The sequence below is a fragment of the Pelecanus crispus genome, chromosome 1 (assembly GCF_030463565.1).
Source record: "Pelecanus crispus isolate bPelCri1 chromosome 1, bPelCri1.pri, whole genome shotgun sequence".
Taxonomy (NCBI): Eukaryota; Metazoa; Chordata; class Aves; order Pelecaniformes; family Pelecanidae; genus Pelecanus; species Pelecanus crispus.
In genome coordinates, this window is record NC_134643.1 from 39,417,295 (window position 1) to 39,435,339 (window position 18,045).

The window sequence follows — 18,045 nt, forward strand, 5'->3', positions numbered from 1 at the left end:
AATTTACTCTGCCTTTTCTTCTTCTCCCTTTTTTTTTTTTTTTTACCTCCCCTCTTTTGAATTGCTTCATGTTACTAACCATTCCTAAATTGTAAGAGAGATTCATTCCCCCTCCTCTTCCACCACCACCAGCACCACTACCACCATCACCTCCTCCTCCTCCTCCTCCCCTTCTCTTCTCCTTTTTGGCAGCACCAGGACGTCCGGTGTGGTGGTGGCAGCGAGCAGCAAAAGCAGCAAGAGCTCGTTTTGATTCCCCCCCTTCCAAGGTGCTTTGGAGAGACTGGTTTAAGGCTGAGCAGCAGAAGTCACGATGAGTGCACAAGGTGAGGGACCCGGTCAGCCTTCCACTGCTGCCCAGGAGCAACCTGCAACCGCAGAGCCTCAGAAGAGAGGACGAGGCAGACCCAGGAAGCAACCACAAGTCAGTATCGTATAGATACGTAGAGCCGCAGATCTATAGTATTATAGGCATGTACATGTACGTATTGTGCTGCAAGTGAAGGAGTCCTGGAGCCGGGGCGGGGGGCTTTGTTGTGCGCTGCTTCCCGGCGAGGTGGTGCAGAGGCGTAGCGAGGGGCTTCGCCGGGCGCCCCGGCGGGGGGACCCCGGAGCCCGGGAGCGGCGGGGTGCTGCCTGCGTGTGGCTGAGCCGCAGAGCCTCCTCGGGACTTTCACTATTGTGCAGGGAGCGAGCCGGGGCTTTGCAATGTAAATGGGGAACATGGAGCAGCGCGGCTCCGACCAACCAGCGCTCGCTGGGTCATTTCGAGCTGATTTTGAAATTGCGAAAGCGAGGAGCAGGGAACGGGGCTCTCCTGTCTCCCTCCTCTCTCAGCCCTCGCAGTGTCTCAATCTGTGTGTGTGTGCGTGTGTGTGTGCGTGCGTGTGCCGGGTCCCACCGGGGGCTGCTGCCGCCTCCGAGCTTGACCAGCCCAGCCCCTGACTGCCCCTAGATCCTGGGGTTGGGGGAGAGGAGGGTGTCTAGAAAGTCGCATAGGTTTTTTCGCTTTTTTTTTTTTTTTTTTCTCTTCTCCCCGGCGTCCCCGTCCCCCCCCCCCCCTTCCCCACCTCCTCCCTCACCCCCGTCATCGTATGCAGAGAGGTGCCCCCGTTGCCGATGGAGGTGGGGGAGGTAGCCGGAGGGGGCTTGCCCTGCATTTGCAACACCTTTTTGCCTTTGCTCCGGCGCTTTCCCAGGCAGGTCGAGGCGAGGGGGACTGTTCCCGGCTCTCGGCGCGGGCACGCAGCCTCCTCCCGGGCCCCGAAAAGGGACGCGCCGGGCTCCTCTATTTTTTGACTTGCAAGACCTGAACCCGCGCTAAGGTTGCTCGATGCGTGCGTTACTTCCAGCCCCCACCCCCCTCTCCCTTCCTCTCCCGAAGTGCCATTGTCGCATCGCCTGGAAATGCCGAGCAGCGCTCAGCCCCCGCCGCCGGGCGAGGCGGCCCCGGAGCCCCCGCGCCCCGCAGCCCCTCCGCGGGCGCCGCCGAGGGGGGATTTTGCCCGCGGATGCGACCAATTAAGCCCGCAGCTTGGCGGGGGGGAACGCGGAGTTGCTCGCAGCCCCTTTCCATGCCTCCCTCGGAAAGTCAGGACTGGGAAGCGGGGCTGCCTGGTGGAGCTCATTTTAAAGCGAGAGCTTCCGCGGGCTTTAAAAAAAAAAAAATGTTTACTCCATTCATTTAGCATCAGCCCGCTGCCACGGGAGCCTGCGAGGGGCTCCGAAAACACGGCGGGAGCTGAACAGCAGAGCCCCGAGCCGGGGGGAGAGCCGGCTGCTTTGCTTCCCCCGCCCTCCCCCCCCGACGGGCTCCTGCAAATTGCACAGAAAGTGCTTTTTGGAGAGCCATAAAAGCGGAGCCCCTGGTTTTCCCGCTCTGCCCTCAGTGACACTCGCGTCGCCGGAGCTCTGAGGGCTCTGCCCCCCGTCCCGCTCTGCCCCCCGCGCCTCCGGGCTGCCCTCGCCCAGCCCCAGCAGCCGGCATCAGCCCTGCAAGCTTGCGCCGGGGCTTCCTTTTTCTTAATTTTTTTTTTTTTTTTTTTTTTTCCTTAAATCCTTCCCCACCCCACCACCCCTCTTCGAATGTGTGGAAGAGAAAGAAAAGTGCGTCCTGCGAAGCGTGTTCAGCCCAGATGTGCAGTGCCTGCGAGGCTCGCCACTGAGAGCTGGGGCGGCTGGGGAGTCCCCTCTCCAGCCTCCCCTTAACTTAGCCGGGAATTAAAAAGCTGGAGGGTTTTAAGCTGGTTTAAGTTAACAAAACTGCCTTTAATTAGCTTTACCGCATCCTAGAATCTGAATGAAACGCGTACTATTTAAGACTGGAAGAGTTTTATAGTATTTATGATTCACTGAATAAATATTTGGAATCTGAACTCTTAGTAATTCATACCCATTTTTAAGGACTGGTTATTTACTGTCAGGCAGAGGAGCTAGTTAAGAAAATTGCTAAAATAATCAGCGTTTCTGTCGAGTCATTTTAGAGTTGGGGTTTTGTTTCGGGTATTTTCTTTCGACGAGGTTTTTTTTGGCTTGCTAGTGCTCTATTTGAAGAAACTGTTACGTTTGCATTTCAGTAGAAATCAATTAAGTTTAGAATAGGTGTGAATATAATGCCGACTGCAGAACAACAGAAAAAAAATCCCCCCAAAATATTTGTGCACTTGAGAGAGAAAAGTCTAAGCTTACTTTCCAGTTTTCCAGTAAACTTTTTTCCCCCCCAGAATTTTGTGCTAGAAACTGCATGTGATAATTGTGTCTTGCTATAATGCAGTGCAATTGAAATTAAATGGGTAACTGTGTAATTTTTTGAATAATTGTTCGTACATGAGGCAAATCATAGCCATCTTCTTTTAAAAATGTGTTTTCTCCTATAACTTACATGCTAGAATATGCAAAGTTTTCCAAGTTTTTTAGGCAATTGCAAGGGAAGTTAAACTCTTTTACTGGGCAAAATATATTTTTTTCTTTACTTCGAGTTGTTTAATTTTTCATGTTGCATTTTAAATATTGTGTTATTTATTTATACTGTTAATTCATATGTTTTGAGTAACTTCTCAGTTATAGTTTATCCTTCAGCTCTTCTGGGTTAGTTGTAGCCTCTTGCCACAATAGCATGTTTTCCTGTATTTAGGAACCAACTGGTGAACCATCTCCTAAAAGACCAAGAGGAAGACCCAAAGGAAGCAAAAACAAGAGTCCCTCTAAAGCAGCTCAGAAGGTGAGATTATTAAAGAGAGTGAGTTCTTAATGCTGTTTTTTCATCAACTGGTAGCAAAAAATCCAGTTATTTAGGCTATGAACTGAGGGGTTGGAACCCTTTTGATAATGGAAGCTACATAAAGCATGTATTTTGCATTTTTAAGATTAGAATTAACATGCTGCATGAAGACCCTAGGTACAGAGCCTGTAAGGGCAGCTTGCTTTTTGAATAGCGTATAGATCAGTGAAGTAACATAATGTATTTGATGCATTTCCCGAGATCTCCTGGATCTAGCAAGGAAATCAATACTAAGGGTATTATTTTCTCGATTAAGATTTTTGAAAGAGGAAGATTAATTTCTTGCCCACTTACAGTCGTTACTACTACAGACCAAATCTGTATAATAAAGCTAAGTGTTTTGTCAAACACAGGTTAATTAGAAGTAAATCCAATTACGTGTTGATGGAAATAAGTGCATGTATTGAAATTTACAGCTTTAAAATGTGATGGTAAAGTAAACTGTGAGTTACAGTAAAAGCCTACTATATCTTGTTCAGTAATCAGTTTCAAAGAGACTTTTACTTGAAGAACTATTAGTCTTGTGAACCACTACTTCTGCTTGGTGATGGGAGCAAACTTTTATTCTGGTGGTTCTGAATGCATTTAGCTAGAGGGGAAGCTCACTGAAGTCATTGAATTTGGTGCATGGACTTTACATCACAAATACAACGTGGAAATGTGATTTAATTTTATATGAATTGGGGAAAGCTCAGCTTTGGAAAACTGTGCTATCAAGGCAAATAATACCTTTCTGTATGAAATATTTTAGTGAAGGCAAATAGTTGTGTATAGGCTTGAAAATAAATACGGGAGTTTTGTTTATGTTGATGGTTACACAGCAGTTAGCACTAATTTACAGGTACTAAATTGGAAACAAAAGCTTACAAAATCTGGTAGTGAACTGTAGTGCTTAAGTGTATCGGTATCTTTTAAGTAGATCTGTGACAAAAACGTGTGTGGAAGATATTTGTGGCCTCATCTAATTATGGTTCATTTTTCAAGATGCCTATGGTACTGACCGTATTAAGTTTGATAGTTTTTTCAGTGCTATAAATTACTATAGCAAATACCGATAAATATTAAATTATTAGGGGGTGACTATGGTTTCATGTCTGTTTCATTGCAAGTGTTTTCAACATTTATTTGAGGGACGTTTTCCCAACTCTCTTTAAATTTAAAATAGTTTTTTTTACTTTCTGAGCTGGAAAAAAGCAGTATATTCTGTCAATAAGTTCATGAATTAGTGAAAAAATGCTTTACAGGTTAGGTATTTAAAATATATCAAAGCCACTCTGCGACCTAGTGAGCTTAAAATGTTGATTTTTTTCTTTATATAGTAAAAATGTTCCTCAGATTCACTTTAAAATAGTTTAAATTTCACTCTTCAAAAGGGAGAGAGCAGTTTTTTATTAGTCTAGCAAGTCCAAATGTGAGCTTTAGTATTTTAAATATTACTCTTAGGAGTGTTGGCTTTCCTAGGAGAAATATTTGTAATAAGATTAAATTTTAAGTAATTCATAGAAATGTGTTTTAAAAAGATATTTCTAAAGGAAATATTAACATTATTGCATTTATATGAGTGATTTGAAAATCAGTATAAATGGAAAATAACTTAAAAACATTCATATATATGTAGGTATATCAAATCAAGAGCTTTCCAGATGATTCTGGTGGATATAGTTGGGTTTTTTAAAATCTAATTTATGAACTGAGCAATTTCATTGTAACGTTCTGATTTTCAGAATGCATCAAGTTACTGCTCTAATTAAAGCAAACCCTTTCGGGTGTTGAGAATATAAAAAATTGACCAAAGACCACAGGTCTTTTTTATCATTAAAAAAAATCTTTCAGGGGTATGTAATTACAAGTCTTATTTGTTTCTAGGTTTATAGATAAGATATATAAATGTTTGATAAATCCTCTAAACTATAAAACACTTAAAAAGCCTTACTAGAAGAAAGTCACTCAGATCACATTTCAAATAAATATTTTAGCTCTTTTTCCAAATTGATAATTAACCCTCTCTAAAATGGTTCACCTTCTCACCAGGCATCTCAAAGTGTCTTTTTATGTAATATTAATTTCAATAGTTTTTCTAACAGCAATATGAATGGAAAGGTTTTGGCACCGTAAGAAAGCTTCATTTGGTGGTGAGGGTATCACCTCTTAAAAGAGTGAGCTATATGTTTGATTTTGTGGTAAACATATTTACACATACATATGCATACACATATTTATTGAAGGCTTTCTACAGCCTGTCTCAACTCTCAGAAAGAGAGCTGGCTAACTTAGCTGAAGCCCCTCTACATGTGAACCTGGGTACTATACACGCAACTGGAAATTGCTGGAATTTCTAAAGAATAGTGTGTGGCCTGTGTTTTTCAAAGGCGGCTCATTGAAATGTATTAGAGTGTTCACAACATGTAAGATAAACGTCGGCCAGGAGAACCCACCGAGCAGCCATGAGAAGGCACTCATGATTAATTGATTGGGTGTTCTCTTGCAAACCATTACACATCACAATTAAAAATGTATTGCACAAACTGGCAGCGAGTTAAAAATACTCCAGAACTGGGAGTTTGCTTTGTTATACTTCAAAAAGGAAAGACCCTTAAATCAGTTGAGGGTCAATTTACCCTGGTACCCTGGAATCATGGTTGTGTTGTGTATTTAAATTTTCTTGGTTCATGGGATTTTTTTTTTTTTTTTTTTTTTTTTTAGCTTTCAGAGCTTGTGTTTGGTCTTAGTAAACTGGCCTTGGGGCATCTGAAAACAAACTGTGCTTGTTAGGAAATTAGCAATGTGAAACTTGACAATGCATACAGAATGTTGCAAGACCAATTGGACAGCTAATAATGTGGCAATTACTCTAATTTTAGGTAATGCACATTTTTTTTTTTTTAAAGCCTTGCATATCACACATGCCTAACTTGTTATAAACTGGGCACACAAGGTAAACTGCATTTTATAGAAAACCAAACCATTTCTCAATTGTTTAATTTTCACGAACAGAAGGAACACAACATGTTAGCAGATGAGAAGAGATAGACACAAAAAGACTTAATCACCTTGTACTTAGTCCCCACAATTAGGCTGTTATTGAAGTCTGCGTCTTTAAACAAGTCATTCTGTTATTCATTTAAAATATTTGTAAAAAATTAGCAAAAAAGTGAAGGTTTTCTTTCTTTTCTAAAGAACAACTAGTTTGGGGGAAAGATCCTAGTAGGGATCCTTTTTAGTTTCCTGGGTGTTCTGTGGTTGAGTTTTATTTGTTAGGCTGAGCTGTGTTCCCAGCCCATCGCATTTCCCTTAAGTATTCAAGGGCTTTTCTTTGTTTAGTTCCTGTAGTTGGGCTTGACAAAAATACTGTATAGGCATAAATACTCTCCTGTTTGGAAGGAGGAAACACAATTGTGAGGTTAAAAAAAGAAGGAGTAGTAGCTGCTATGTGTTTGTCAAGGGATATCCCAGGAATATCCAAAGTAAACGCTCTTTAGTAAAATTCACCTTCAGTTAAAATATTTTGAGTTTTGTTGTGGTTATGGATGTAGTGAAATTCACTGAAAATACGTCCAGAACTCAAAATACCATCCTCTGAAAACAGATCTTGTGGTACTGTGTGTGACTACGCTTACTACTGTCTCTTCATTACATGGCCAGAGTTTGGTATGTAGAAAGGCATGTCCCTGAGTTAAGCAGTCCAAAGGTAAAAAAAAAAAAAAAAGCGCATGTGACCAGGACTCTGCCCTAAATTGGTTCATGAAAACCTATTTGGCTTCTCCATGCTTCGTTCATTCTCACCAACACCAGTCATTACAGGCTTAAAGGGAAAACAAGATCGGATTTATCAAGTGATCGTAGCATGGTTATTGCACCTAAAAAGTAAGAGACCTCAAAATCAGGCGTTTTGAGCAAGATGGGAGAAGCAGGAGAAGACTGATTCCTGTTTAGAATTAAAACGGGTAAAACAGGACGTGGGAAGTGTGATATTTTTTTATCTAGCTAATGCCTAAGTTTCTTTTACAAGTTTTTTTTTTAACAAAATAACTTTTTTTTAGGAGAGGGATACATTTCTGGGCAAGGTCTTTTGTCATGGTTTGACAACAGTGATCTTCCTCCCGAGAACTCTCGGATATTTCACCTGTCTTAGAGCTCTGACACATTTTATCGGAGGTCTCCAGCAGATTGTTTTGCAAAGTGGACAGAGTTCTCCAAATTTGGATTCTGTTGCATTTGAGATCTTCCTTGACAATAGATAATGCCCAAAGAGCACTTTATAGCCGTTCAATTATTTATACTTGTCTTGTCTTGTTAAAATTGCTTTCAGTAGTACCGCCTCAGTTTCTGTCTGGGCACGGCACGTTTGTGCAGCAAGGAGGCAGAGATGATGGGCAGTCAGGTCCCGTGGTTGTTGTTTGGGAGCAGGGTTTGATGGCCCTGTGGTACAGGGCTTAGGTGACTTGCAGATCTGCCTGGGGACTGTTAGCTCTCTTCCAGATGGCGATGACTGGAATGGCCATCTTTCGCACCTGGGACAAAAAAAAAACCCAACACTTCCCACATAGATCATGCACTTAAAAGCGAGTATATCTAGTTGCGTTCCTAAAATGTGACATAGCAAAAATGATGTATTCGTATTATTGGTTCGAAGAAATTTCGTAGTTTTTCATGCAATATCATAAAAATGTGTTCGATAACATACCTGACCCTCCTTTAAGTTCGGTGATTTTGTGTCTTAGCTGTATAGAGCAAGATCATGCCTCGTAGTGTAGCGCCATTTGGTTAAGAAAACCCTGACCAAACACATCTCAATTTCAAAAAGCGCTTTAGAGGACGAAGGCAGCAGCTTCCTTCCCGGGTAAGCGGGTACCAACTGCTGCATGCGTGTAGGGTGGCTGGGGACACGTGCGTCTCGCTGCCCAGATGAGAATCCGTGTTACCTCTGGCTGGCTTGGGGCTCTCTCTGGATTTGCTCCTAGCTTCAGAGGCAACACGTAATTAGAGCAAAGAGCCAACAGACTGGCATGTTTCTGATTATGCAAATACCTGTTTCAGAGGAAAGGCAATGCTTGGCACTCACGGGTTCCTTTTCTTATTAATTACTTGAAAATGATATTCAGTAACATTGAATTATTTGTCCGATACGCAATAAAGCCTTTCTTCAAGTGCTTAAATTAAAGTGCCGCTGCCACTACTCCTTTTGGTTGTTCCAGAAGTGTTTTGTCTTTCTCTTCCCTTGGAATGGAGATAAAAACATCCACTTTGGAGGTTCTTGTCCTTCATTTTCTGCAGTTTAGTCTGTGGAAACCTTCCTATTTACTTCCAGAATCGCTCTGTACCAAAACATTGTCTCTGGCATGCCCCGCTGTTTGCTCAGCTCACCTCTGGGAAAGATTTGGTTTTGATAAGAACTATGGAAATGTTTTTCTTCTAACATGAGGTGGAAATCATATACAGCAGGAGTATAGTGCCTTTCAATCTGAAAGGTCCCCAAGCACTTGACAAACTGATATCCAAACTAGCCAGCAGGAACACTAGCCACTTCTGACATGGACCTTCCTTGGGGGTAAAGCGCAGCATTGTTCATGGCAAGCGGCCATGCTGCGTGACAGTTTATGGCAGGAAGCAAGGATTAGTTATTCAAAGAAATCTCTCATGTTCTCTTTCCCATCAAACTAGATTATACGCTGTAGTTAAACTTACAATTTGTGTCAGGTCTGTAGGAACTTTAATTGTGAGACCAAAGTAGTTTTCATTTCCAGAAAGTTTGGGTTTTTTTTTTTTTTTTTTCATAGAGTTTTGGAAAAGGGTCTTTCCTTCAGATGTGGTAAAATACAGAAGAAAATAAATGGCATTTGTGCTTTGATAACATGTCAGGTGTTGATTTGTTAAGAACAATTTTAACCAATATTTTCTTTTGAGAGTTATGCCTGGTGTTTTGTGAAATAAACATGAATGCAGGGGGCTGCAGCTTGTCAAAACTAAACCGCATCTTTTTTTGCATCCTTCAGGTTATAAGGGATAAAGAAATGAATGCTTTAGAAGGAAACAAAACTCTGAAATAGACAACTACAGTATATAGTAAATGCACTTTAACAAGTATTCTCATAAGAGGGTTTCACCTTACGTGTAACACTGGTATAAACGATTAAAGAGAAAGTTTACTCTTTTAACAAGTCTGAGTGATAATTTTGCCCTTTAGGAGTGTGAATTTTATTTTTCACAGCTTTCTTCTTGGTGAGATATTTATTTCAAAGTAATTGCATTTAACTCGCAGGGCAGTTTTTTGGTACAGATTCTTCCACTACTTCCTCAGCTCAAGTTCTCTTTTAGAGGGATCCGCTTTACACAGCATTAGGTTACAGTATACGTTACAGAGATTGACCAGCAAGTGATTTATTTAATGACACAGTTGATTTCTGAGGGCAAATCAAATACACATACAGTTAACTGGAAAAAAAGCAATACATGCAAATGTGGAAGCACGTTTACTGAACGTGTACTAAGAGGCTTCATTCTCAGGGACTTCGTATGCAGCAAAAGTCCAGCTCTCGCTAAAGCTGGTGGCAAAATCCTCATCACCCTCAGTGGGACAGGATTATTTACCTGATGAGGTGTATGGATGGGCAGAGCCTATCTAGAGAAAATAACCTGCAACATTCATTTTGAAGCCTGTAAGTATTTTAGCGTAGCGCATAAGTAGTAGTAGTATTCACAGTGTCACGCAGTGAATTAATGGAAGAGTCTGTTAAGAGAACCTGTATTTCCTTTAAGCTAAGCTCCAGGACCAACTGCTGGGCTTACATAAATATAGCTGTCACGTCTAGGGCACCTTCCATGCTGTTTCCTTAAACCTGAAAAGGGAAGGTGTGTTTTGGATCAGTGGAAGGTTTGCTTACAGCTTAAGGATGCGTTTTTACCTGGAAAACTTCACATGAAGTAGAGAAGTTATCTCCCAATATGAACACACACACGTTCATGGTGATAGTCTGTCCAAATCCATTTCATGCATGAGCGTCATGAGACTAAAAGAAGAAATTGTGGCCGCTATGAACTGCTTTGTTCAGGCTTGAAACAGTCTGTATTTTTCATTTAGTGTCTACAGGTAATTTCTGACAGCCGGTGAAAGACTAGATTTGATGTTGTTGGGGGTTCTCGGGTTCCCAAGCTGCTCTGCACCCCCATCCGCTGCCTGCATGCCTCATGACTGGCTGGGGCCGGGGCACCCCAGGCTGTACCGCGGGCACCGAGCAGCTGGGTGTACATGGGTGTACATGGGCATGGTCCTCTTGTGCCCCTGGACACAGTGTGGATCAGGGCTGGGGGCACCCTTGGGCGCAGACGGGGCATCCCCTGGCCACGCTGGCTGGGAAATGTCAGAAAAAACAACATAAACACATTCCACCAGAAAACCCGTAGAGCGGGAGGGGGGCTTGGTGCCACCCAAGAGATATAATTATGAATAATGTTACAGGAAAGCAGTTCCTAGTTACCGAGGCTGTTAAATAATGCTGAGGTATAAAATATGTTGTGTTTCTTTTCCCTTTACAGAAAGCAGAAGCCACTGGTGAAAAGCGACCCAGAGGCCGGCCCAGAAAATGGGTAGGTATTTCACTTCCAATTATTTGATTTATTTGCTGTGTTATAAAGCATGTTGTAAAGTCCATTCTTTTAGGGAACAATTATTTCTGCTTCATTTGTAAAAAAGAGCATCCGTCTTCTGTGTCTGTTTGTTCTGGTGGATTGACTAAAGGGTTAAGATAGCAGAGAAGTTAACCACAGCTTCCTACCTTTAGACTCTGGTAGTTTGCTCAAGACACTTTACTATTAAATGTTTGCTGGGAGTGAATATTTATGTGTCTCTTATCAGCATGAAAAGAGGCACAACTCTTCCTTCAAAAGAGAGTAACAACGAGATAACTTGTTCAGTAATTGAGTAACCAAGGTTAAAGGGGCACTATCAGACATCAGAAGGTGATTAAGAGAGGTGATAACATTCAGATGTAGTGGGCACACAATAAAGTTTTAAAAACCGAAACGTCTTTGTCCTACATTGCCTGGAAACACAGCGTATTTTCCTTAAATCCAGCGGAAGAGCAAAAATGAAGAGCAGGATACTTGCACTTAGAATTTAGTTTTTCCATTCTGAGCCATCTTCACGCCTCATATAATTGTAGTGGCTGGTAATATGTTTCATTAAAAGTATCCTGTTTCCCTGGCCATTTAGTCTGTAGACGTGCCTATCAGACACACGTGTTTTGATTCTTTGGCCATGGAAAGATTTCAGTCTCAGATACCTGAAATTCTGCGTTCTCACTGATGTTTACAGTTAATGAGAGTCTGCCTTGTGCACCTCTCCTCTGCATGTCTTTCACTTATGCATAGGCTTTCAAAAGAAAAGTGATGGGGATGTCACTTGGAAAATGTGATTGGGTATTAGAAGATCCGAAGGTGTGGCTGTGTGCTCCATCCCAAGATAACATTTCTGACTTCCCTTTTCCAGTTCCCTTTCCCTTTATCTGGTCAACATTTTTCTTCAAACTTCTTTTTCAAATCCATCCCTCCCCATCTCAAGTTGGCTCCCTTATTTTACTCTGCCTTCTCTTTCCTCTCTGCAGTCCCGCCATTTTCCCCCTCATTTTATTCTGTTCTTTTGCATAGATGTTAACACAGCTGTAAAAGTATATGCTTGCAAAAGCTCAAACAGCACCAGAAGGTACGTAAAACTACAGCTGAGGTTCTCCAAGAGTATCAGCAGCTAAGCACAGGAGAGGTGGCTTTAACAGTCATTAAGAACTAGTTCTGTAGCATTGTCCAGTGGTAAAGTACCCCAGGATATTTCTTTGGGGAAAACAGAGCGTTACATACTAGATGTATTGCTTACGCCTGTAGTTTTGAAGCCAGGCAGATTTCAGGTACGTGAAGAGGCTCGTTGGCATTAGGAAGAAGGTGGCGCGTTCAAACGTACCTGTGCGGCTGATCTCAAAGGCAGCTTGGCAAATGCCAAGTGCAGCAAAACGTGCATCGGTTACTGTCAGCTTTCTCCCATCCAGCTCAGACCTTGCACATGTGGGTGCTGAGTGTTGCTTGCTTGATCCTCACCTTGGGTGCAATCCCAGGGGAAGCAGCAGAAATAGCTGCTTTATGAGAGTAATTTAAACAGGCAGGCCACCCCCACTGAATTAGGAATGTGTGACGGTTGAATAGGGATGGTTGCAGAGCTCTGCAAAAAGGGAAAATGCAGCAGTCTGAAATGTTAAAAAGATTTTCTCTCCCAAGCACTCGTGGTCAGAAACTAAGGTGAGTTTTCAGTGAAAAGGGCTAAATATAATGCTTGTGGCATCTTTTAGGCTAGAATGTTTCCCTTTTATTTTTGTATCTTTATGGGGAGGGAAGAAAGAATAGGCAGTCTCAGTGGAGCATTAAGTTTAGCATGGGCTGTTTGTCAGGTGAAGAATCTGATTTGCAGAAATGGGAATTATTGGTTATCTAGTAGGTGTATGCATTACTTTATTGTGAGACCGATACTTACAACACTTTCACTCTTTTTTTTTTTGAAACTAAGGTGTGTTTTCGAACTCAGTATTACTTGGCTGTTGTGCCTGTTGAAAGCACAGTCTTTTTATTTGCTCATTCCGATGATATGATTGCTTCTTGTGATTTTCAGAGAGAATGCTCCCATCTGCAGCTTGCATTGAGATAATTCTATAGACTGTGAGAATCAAATGTGCCTTTTTTTCCTTCTCTGTCTTCTCTCTTTCTAGTTTAAATTAGGTTCATGGGTTCCTCCTCTGTGCATGACGAAATGGAGAGTGATGTTATACTTTGCTCCAGAAAGAAATATAGTTAAATTATTATAAGCCATTATGGTGCCAACTATAAGCAAAGCTTGTAGTTGAAGTCAAGGGCGGATTCTGCCTAAAAGCAGATGGCACAGTATCATCCTTTCTGTTTTGACATCCAACATGTACTCAGAAAATGTCCCTTTTTATCACCGAAACTTCAGTTAAGTCCTTAGTGATAATTTTCTTCTTTAATCATCAAGCCTTAATGATGATGGTTCTGTATCAGTGAAAGTAACGAGTGTGTAGGGTTTGTTTTCTTGGAGAAGGCAGAATTCTATATGGCAGGTATTTTCCTAAGTTTGTAACCCTTTTTTGTGAGTCTAGAGATTCTGTGTCATATGTTGTTCATCAAATTGTAAAGTATTATTTCTGCTGTTTCCTTCAATATGCACATGCAGAGACATACGAGCTAACAGACCATGGTAGAATTCCAGTAGCTGGTCTTTCTGCCGGTTCAAATTAAGTATTTAATGTTTGTGACTCACAATGTATTTATTTATATATTATTTTTTAGAAGAGAAGTAAATCTTTTTGACTAGTTATAAGACTGGGAAGGGGGAGGGAGAGCCCAAGTGAAGAGGGCAAGGAACCCAGTTTATCACAAGCCTATGAGACATCTAATGATGTTTTTAATGCAGTAAGGTGTACTTTGCAAAGTTGTCAAGGAAAAGAAGACCCTTGTCAGTAGAACAGACAGTAAAGATCGACAGACTCTTCTGAAAATTAAATATTCAGCTACATAGAAAAGCTTTCTAAATGTGGAGAGCTAACTGAATAAAAATCCTGAAGATAACAAGGTCAAGCAGGTGGGAAATGAACATACTTGGAATCAGAAGCACAGTGCCTGCTGTTGTAAAACTCATCTCCCGCACATGTGTGAAGCGCATTGAAGGCTGTGAGTCCTATTAACTGAGACGGAGGTAAACCTCTTCATAACCTTGGTACTCCTCAATTTTAGGGCTTTTAATGCGGGAACGTGTTCTAAGGTCTTTGGATGCATCTACATTAGTGTGTTAGGTCAAATCAGAAGTGTGCTTTGGAAATGCATCTCCTAATTGTCCCCATGTACTGTATGCATTGTGGAGCAGTCCCAGAGCTCATGGGCTGGATTCCTTTCAAATTAAACAAAACTGGAAGATGTGCTGCAGAAGCACAGTCCAGTAGGCATTCAACTCATAGGACTAGGCTAGAGTGAACTACAAACCTCCTGAAAGGTGCATGGTGTGGACCTTAGATCCTCAGCACCAAACTTTTTTCTCCTGCTGGTCCACATTGTATTGTAGACTTGGCCTTTGATGGTTGAAAAAGGCAGATGAAGCACCCTCGGTTTTATTAGCAGGATTATTTTATGTAGCATAGGCATAAAGTCAAGTTCATAGCCGTGGAGATTCACATTCCCAGAAGTCAGCAGAAGGTTTGTCATTGACTTCATCAGTGCCAGGTTTTTGCCACTGAGACCTGATGCTGCTGCTCATGGAAATAGCAACAGTTTTGCTGATGGCTTCACATAACCCTTTGTTAAGAGCTTGCAGTCAAAGCTTTTTTACTTTGTTTTATTCTTTTAATTTGTGTATGTCTAGAGGTTGACTGAAAGGAGGGGACTGAAGGGTTATGAGTAGAGCAGGAGAATGAATAATCAATTATTCTGCTGTTTGTTCCAAAGAACTGCATTGAAAACCCCTGGAAATTTCATAGACTCCTAGTGCTCTCAGGCGTCAGTTTAATGAAGAAACCTGAAACCCAGTTCTGAAGTTGATGCTTAAAAGGGTATTTGGTTTTTATTTCCATTGTTTTTGTTATGTCTTTAGATAGAAGTTTTTGGCATTGTCTGATTTCACCTCCACATTGTTTTAACCTGAACCACAGATTCACTGCATGACACGGCAGAATTGTTCAAAAAACCCAAGGAACAGTCCAGAGCTTTTTACATCTTTGAGCAGGACTGGTGGGGAGGAGAGATGGCTGATGCCATGCCATGAAACTGTTTTAAAGGATGGAAAGATGCGGTTCTGGAAGCTGAGTGATTATAAAACAGCGGAAGAGAATCAGTGACTTTCCAAGTGCAGGGTGCATGTCAAGCATCCTCTTGCACATCTCGTCACTGATGCCCAAGTAACAACTGTGACTTGTTCAAAAAACTTCTCTCTCTTTCAAGAATTTTGTTTTCTGCTAGATAGTCTAGATAGCATGTTTCAAGTTGGTAGAAGATAAAAGATAATCAGAAATGAACTTAATTTCCTTAAGCAGGAGCTTTATCTGATCCAAGCATGATTAGCTAGACATTGTAGTACTTCTGAAGCTCAGGTTTTCCCCTTTTTAATGAGGGCAGAATTTCACTTTATACTGAAAGTCAGTTTAAGTGGTGCCAAACCACATTTAAAAAAATCACTACAAAAATGCTTTTTTCTAATAACTTTTTCTTCAGATTACTTCCCACTGTAGTGTTGACATAGCTGAGATACCATACCTTCAACATGGAATTTGTGAGATGTTTCTATGCCAGCAGTTCCAGAAGGCCTGTGTCAGGGCAAGGACTCCTAATGCTCATTCGCTTTTAAGATTTTGAAAAAGACGTTCTGAATTTTGAAAAAATACATACCAAGAGAACTCCGTTGCCTCAGAAGACCCATCAATGTTTTAAGGCTACTTCTTGCCCATAATGAGTCTTTGCAAACCATTATCTAAGTAGAAGTTTCTGTCAGGTAGTGCTCTGCGATGTGAGGCTGTTTAACTAGTTTTGCTTATTTCTCATTCAGTGCAGTCATTGTTGCCTTGTATGAAGTCATAGTCTAGGAGGTGCTCAAAGTCACGCAGGCTTCTTCACTAGGTTGCTGGGAGAGAAGGATGTTCTGAGATCATAGTCCATCCTGCCCTAAAAAAAGGCTTTGTTATAGGTGTGGTGAATTCTCATCTGGAGATAGCAATCTTTCGACATTGGGAAAGACAACCTAGGTGATAAAATAAGACACATATCTGACTTGTAGATAGCAAAAGCTATGTGTGAGAAATTCCCCCCCCCCCCCCCCCCTTTGATGCTGTGGTGCTTACCAGTGCACCCCTAAGCTAGGCTAGAGATTCCATTGTTACGAGAACATACATTTGTTTGAATGAATTACTTCATGGTCTATTTGGAGTGAACCATGATTGAGGTAAAACTTAAAACACATGTATTGGATGATGAATGAAAAAGGAAGTTGCTATTTATGTAATTATAGAAGATAGCACAGATAAAAATTCAGTTTCTCATACTTGGAAGAATAATGCCATTTCAGTTACTTTACATCTTTCCAACTTTTGACTGCAGTATCTGTGGTGTTACTGCTTCATGTGAAGCACATCATGAAAATTTGCACACGTTGCTGTTATTTTAATCTTCCAAACTACCTTACCTTCTTTGTGAAGGTCATAGATACTATTCTGTAACATGGTAATATGAAATACTTTCTTTCATGAGCATGTTTTACATCTGTGTGGGCAGGACTGTCACCTGGGAGGGGTCGTTGTTTCAGTTGTCTAAAGAGCTTCAAGGGGCCTTTATAATTACAAAAGACAGACTATTAACCTCTCTCCTTCAAAATTCCTGAACTTAAGAAATGGATGAAGGACACGAATTGAAAGCTTTAAAAGCTTTATACCTATACATTTACTTTCCTGTTCAGATGATCTGTAAAAGAAATCATCTCTCAAAACCTGAAGATTTTGACAAAAGCAGTGATTGTTGAACTTTTCTCCTATGACTAACAGATATTTAATGCTCTTTTTTCGCCAATTTTTGTCTTTTTTTTTTTTCTATTCAACATTCTGGGAAAGGAAAAAACATCTTGTGTGCTTGTACCAAATGCATAAAAATTCACTAAAAATATGTTCTCTCTCACCTGTGTTCCAAGAGGTATGTGTCTTCATTTCTCTAGAAGCTTGTCTAAGCAAATAGTGTCCTTCCTTGGAATCTCAGAATCCTGTTCCTTGTTGGTATAAGTAGATGCGGCACCATTTATTTTAAGTGCACATCTTCCTGTAGACCACAACAGAAAATTTAGCCATGATATTTCTTTTCTAAAATGCGCTTATATTACCAAAAGGATATTTCACTCATTCTCTAATTCACTTCCACTTCTGTTAAGGGGTGTTAAAAGATATCCAGTTTAGCTAAAAAATGTTTTTACTTCAGCTGTCATATCAGAATCCTTAAAGGAAAATCTTTTATTCTGTTTGAAGTCCAAAGAGAAAATTTTAATGGGCAAAAGATGCGGAAAGTAAAAATACAGCACCTGTAGTGAAAGGTAAATGGAAATTCTGAGCTGTTTCCTTTTTATGATCTCAGATAACGGGTGTTCAAGAACTTTAAAAATTAGTTTTCTATTTGGCTGTGCATTTTGATTTTATAAGCGTCACTGCCCATTTTACATACAAGGCAACTGAGCACTGAGGCTGATCGTGGCAGCATCAGTAGGCATTTTTGCACCTGCAGTGTTTGAATTCTTGGTTCTGTTGCTAGCACAGTTATCAGCAATTGTGCATCCAACTACCTGACAGAGAAAACATATCAGGTAGTGAAAAGTACAGGCACTAATTCTTGCTCCTACAATTCCATTTTCACTGTTGAAAATGTTATGAATGCAGAAAGAGAAGCTGGGCCTCACCTCCATTGAAAATGTACTCCACAAGGTTAATTGCCTTGCCCAAGGAAATCTGTAGAAGAGCCAGGAATAGAACTTGGATTTCCTGGCAGCCTGCCCTGTGCCTTCAGCTCAAGGCCATCCTCCTCCAGTAAAGCTTGCTTGCGAACAGGTTGGATGAGGGAGGGAAACACCGCTTTTCAGTTCTGTATCTTAAACCAATATATGGTTTTTACCTGTTTCTGTAAACTCAGATATGAGTATCTCGGTATCTCTAGCATATGTCTAGCTGGTGGGCAATGAGGAGTAGGAGTAAGATATT

At 41.2% G+C, this 18,045-nt stretch overlaps 1 protein-coding gene across 1 annotated transcript; it reads left to right on the forward strand.

Annotated features, from left to right (window-relative positions):
* Positions 1 to 313: 313 nt before the first annotated feature.
* Positions 314 to 14,939, forward strand: HMGA2 (high mobility group AT-hook 2). The gene is made up of 4 exons (XM_075727928.1): positions 314 to 424; positions 3,134 to 3,220; positions 10,814 to 10,864; positions 14,916 to 14,939. The coding sequence occupies exons 1-4, from the start codon at positions 314 to 316 to the stop codon at positions 14,937 to 14,939; spliced, it is 273 nt and encodes a 90-aa protein (XP_075584043.1).
* The last annotated feature ends 3,106 nt before the right edge of the window (positions 14,940 to 18,045 follow it).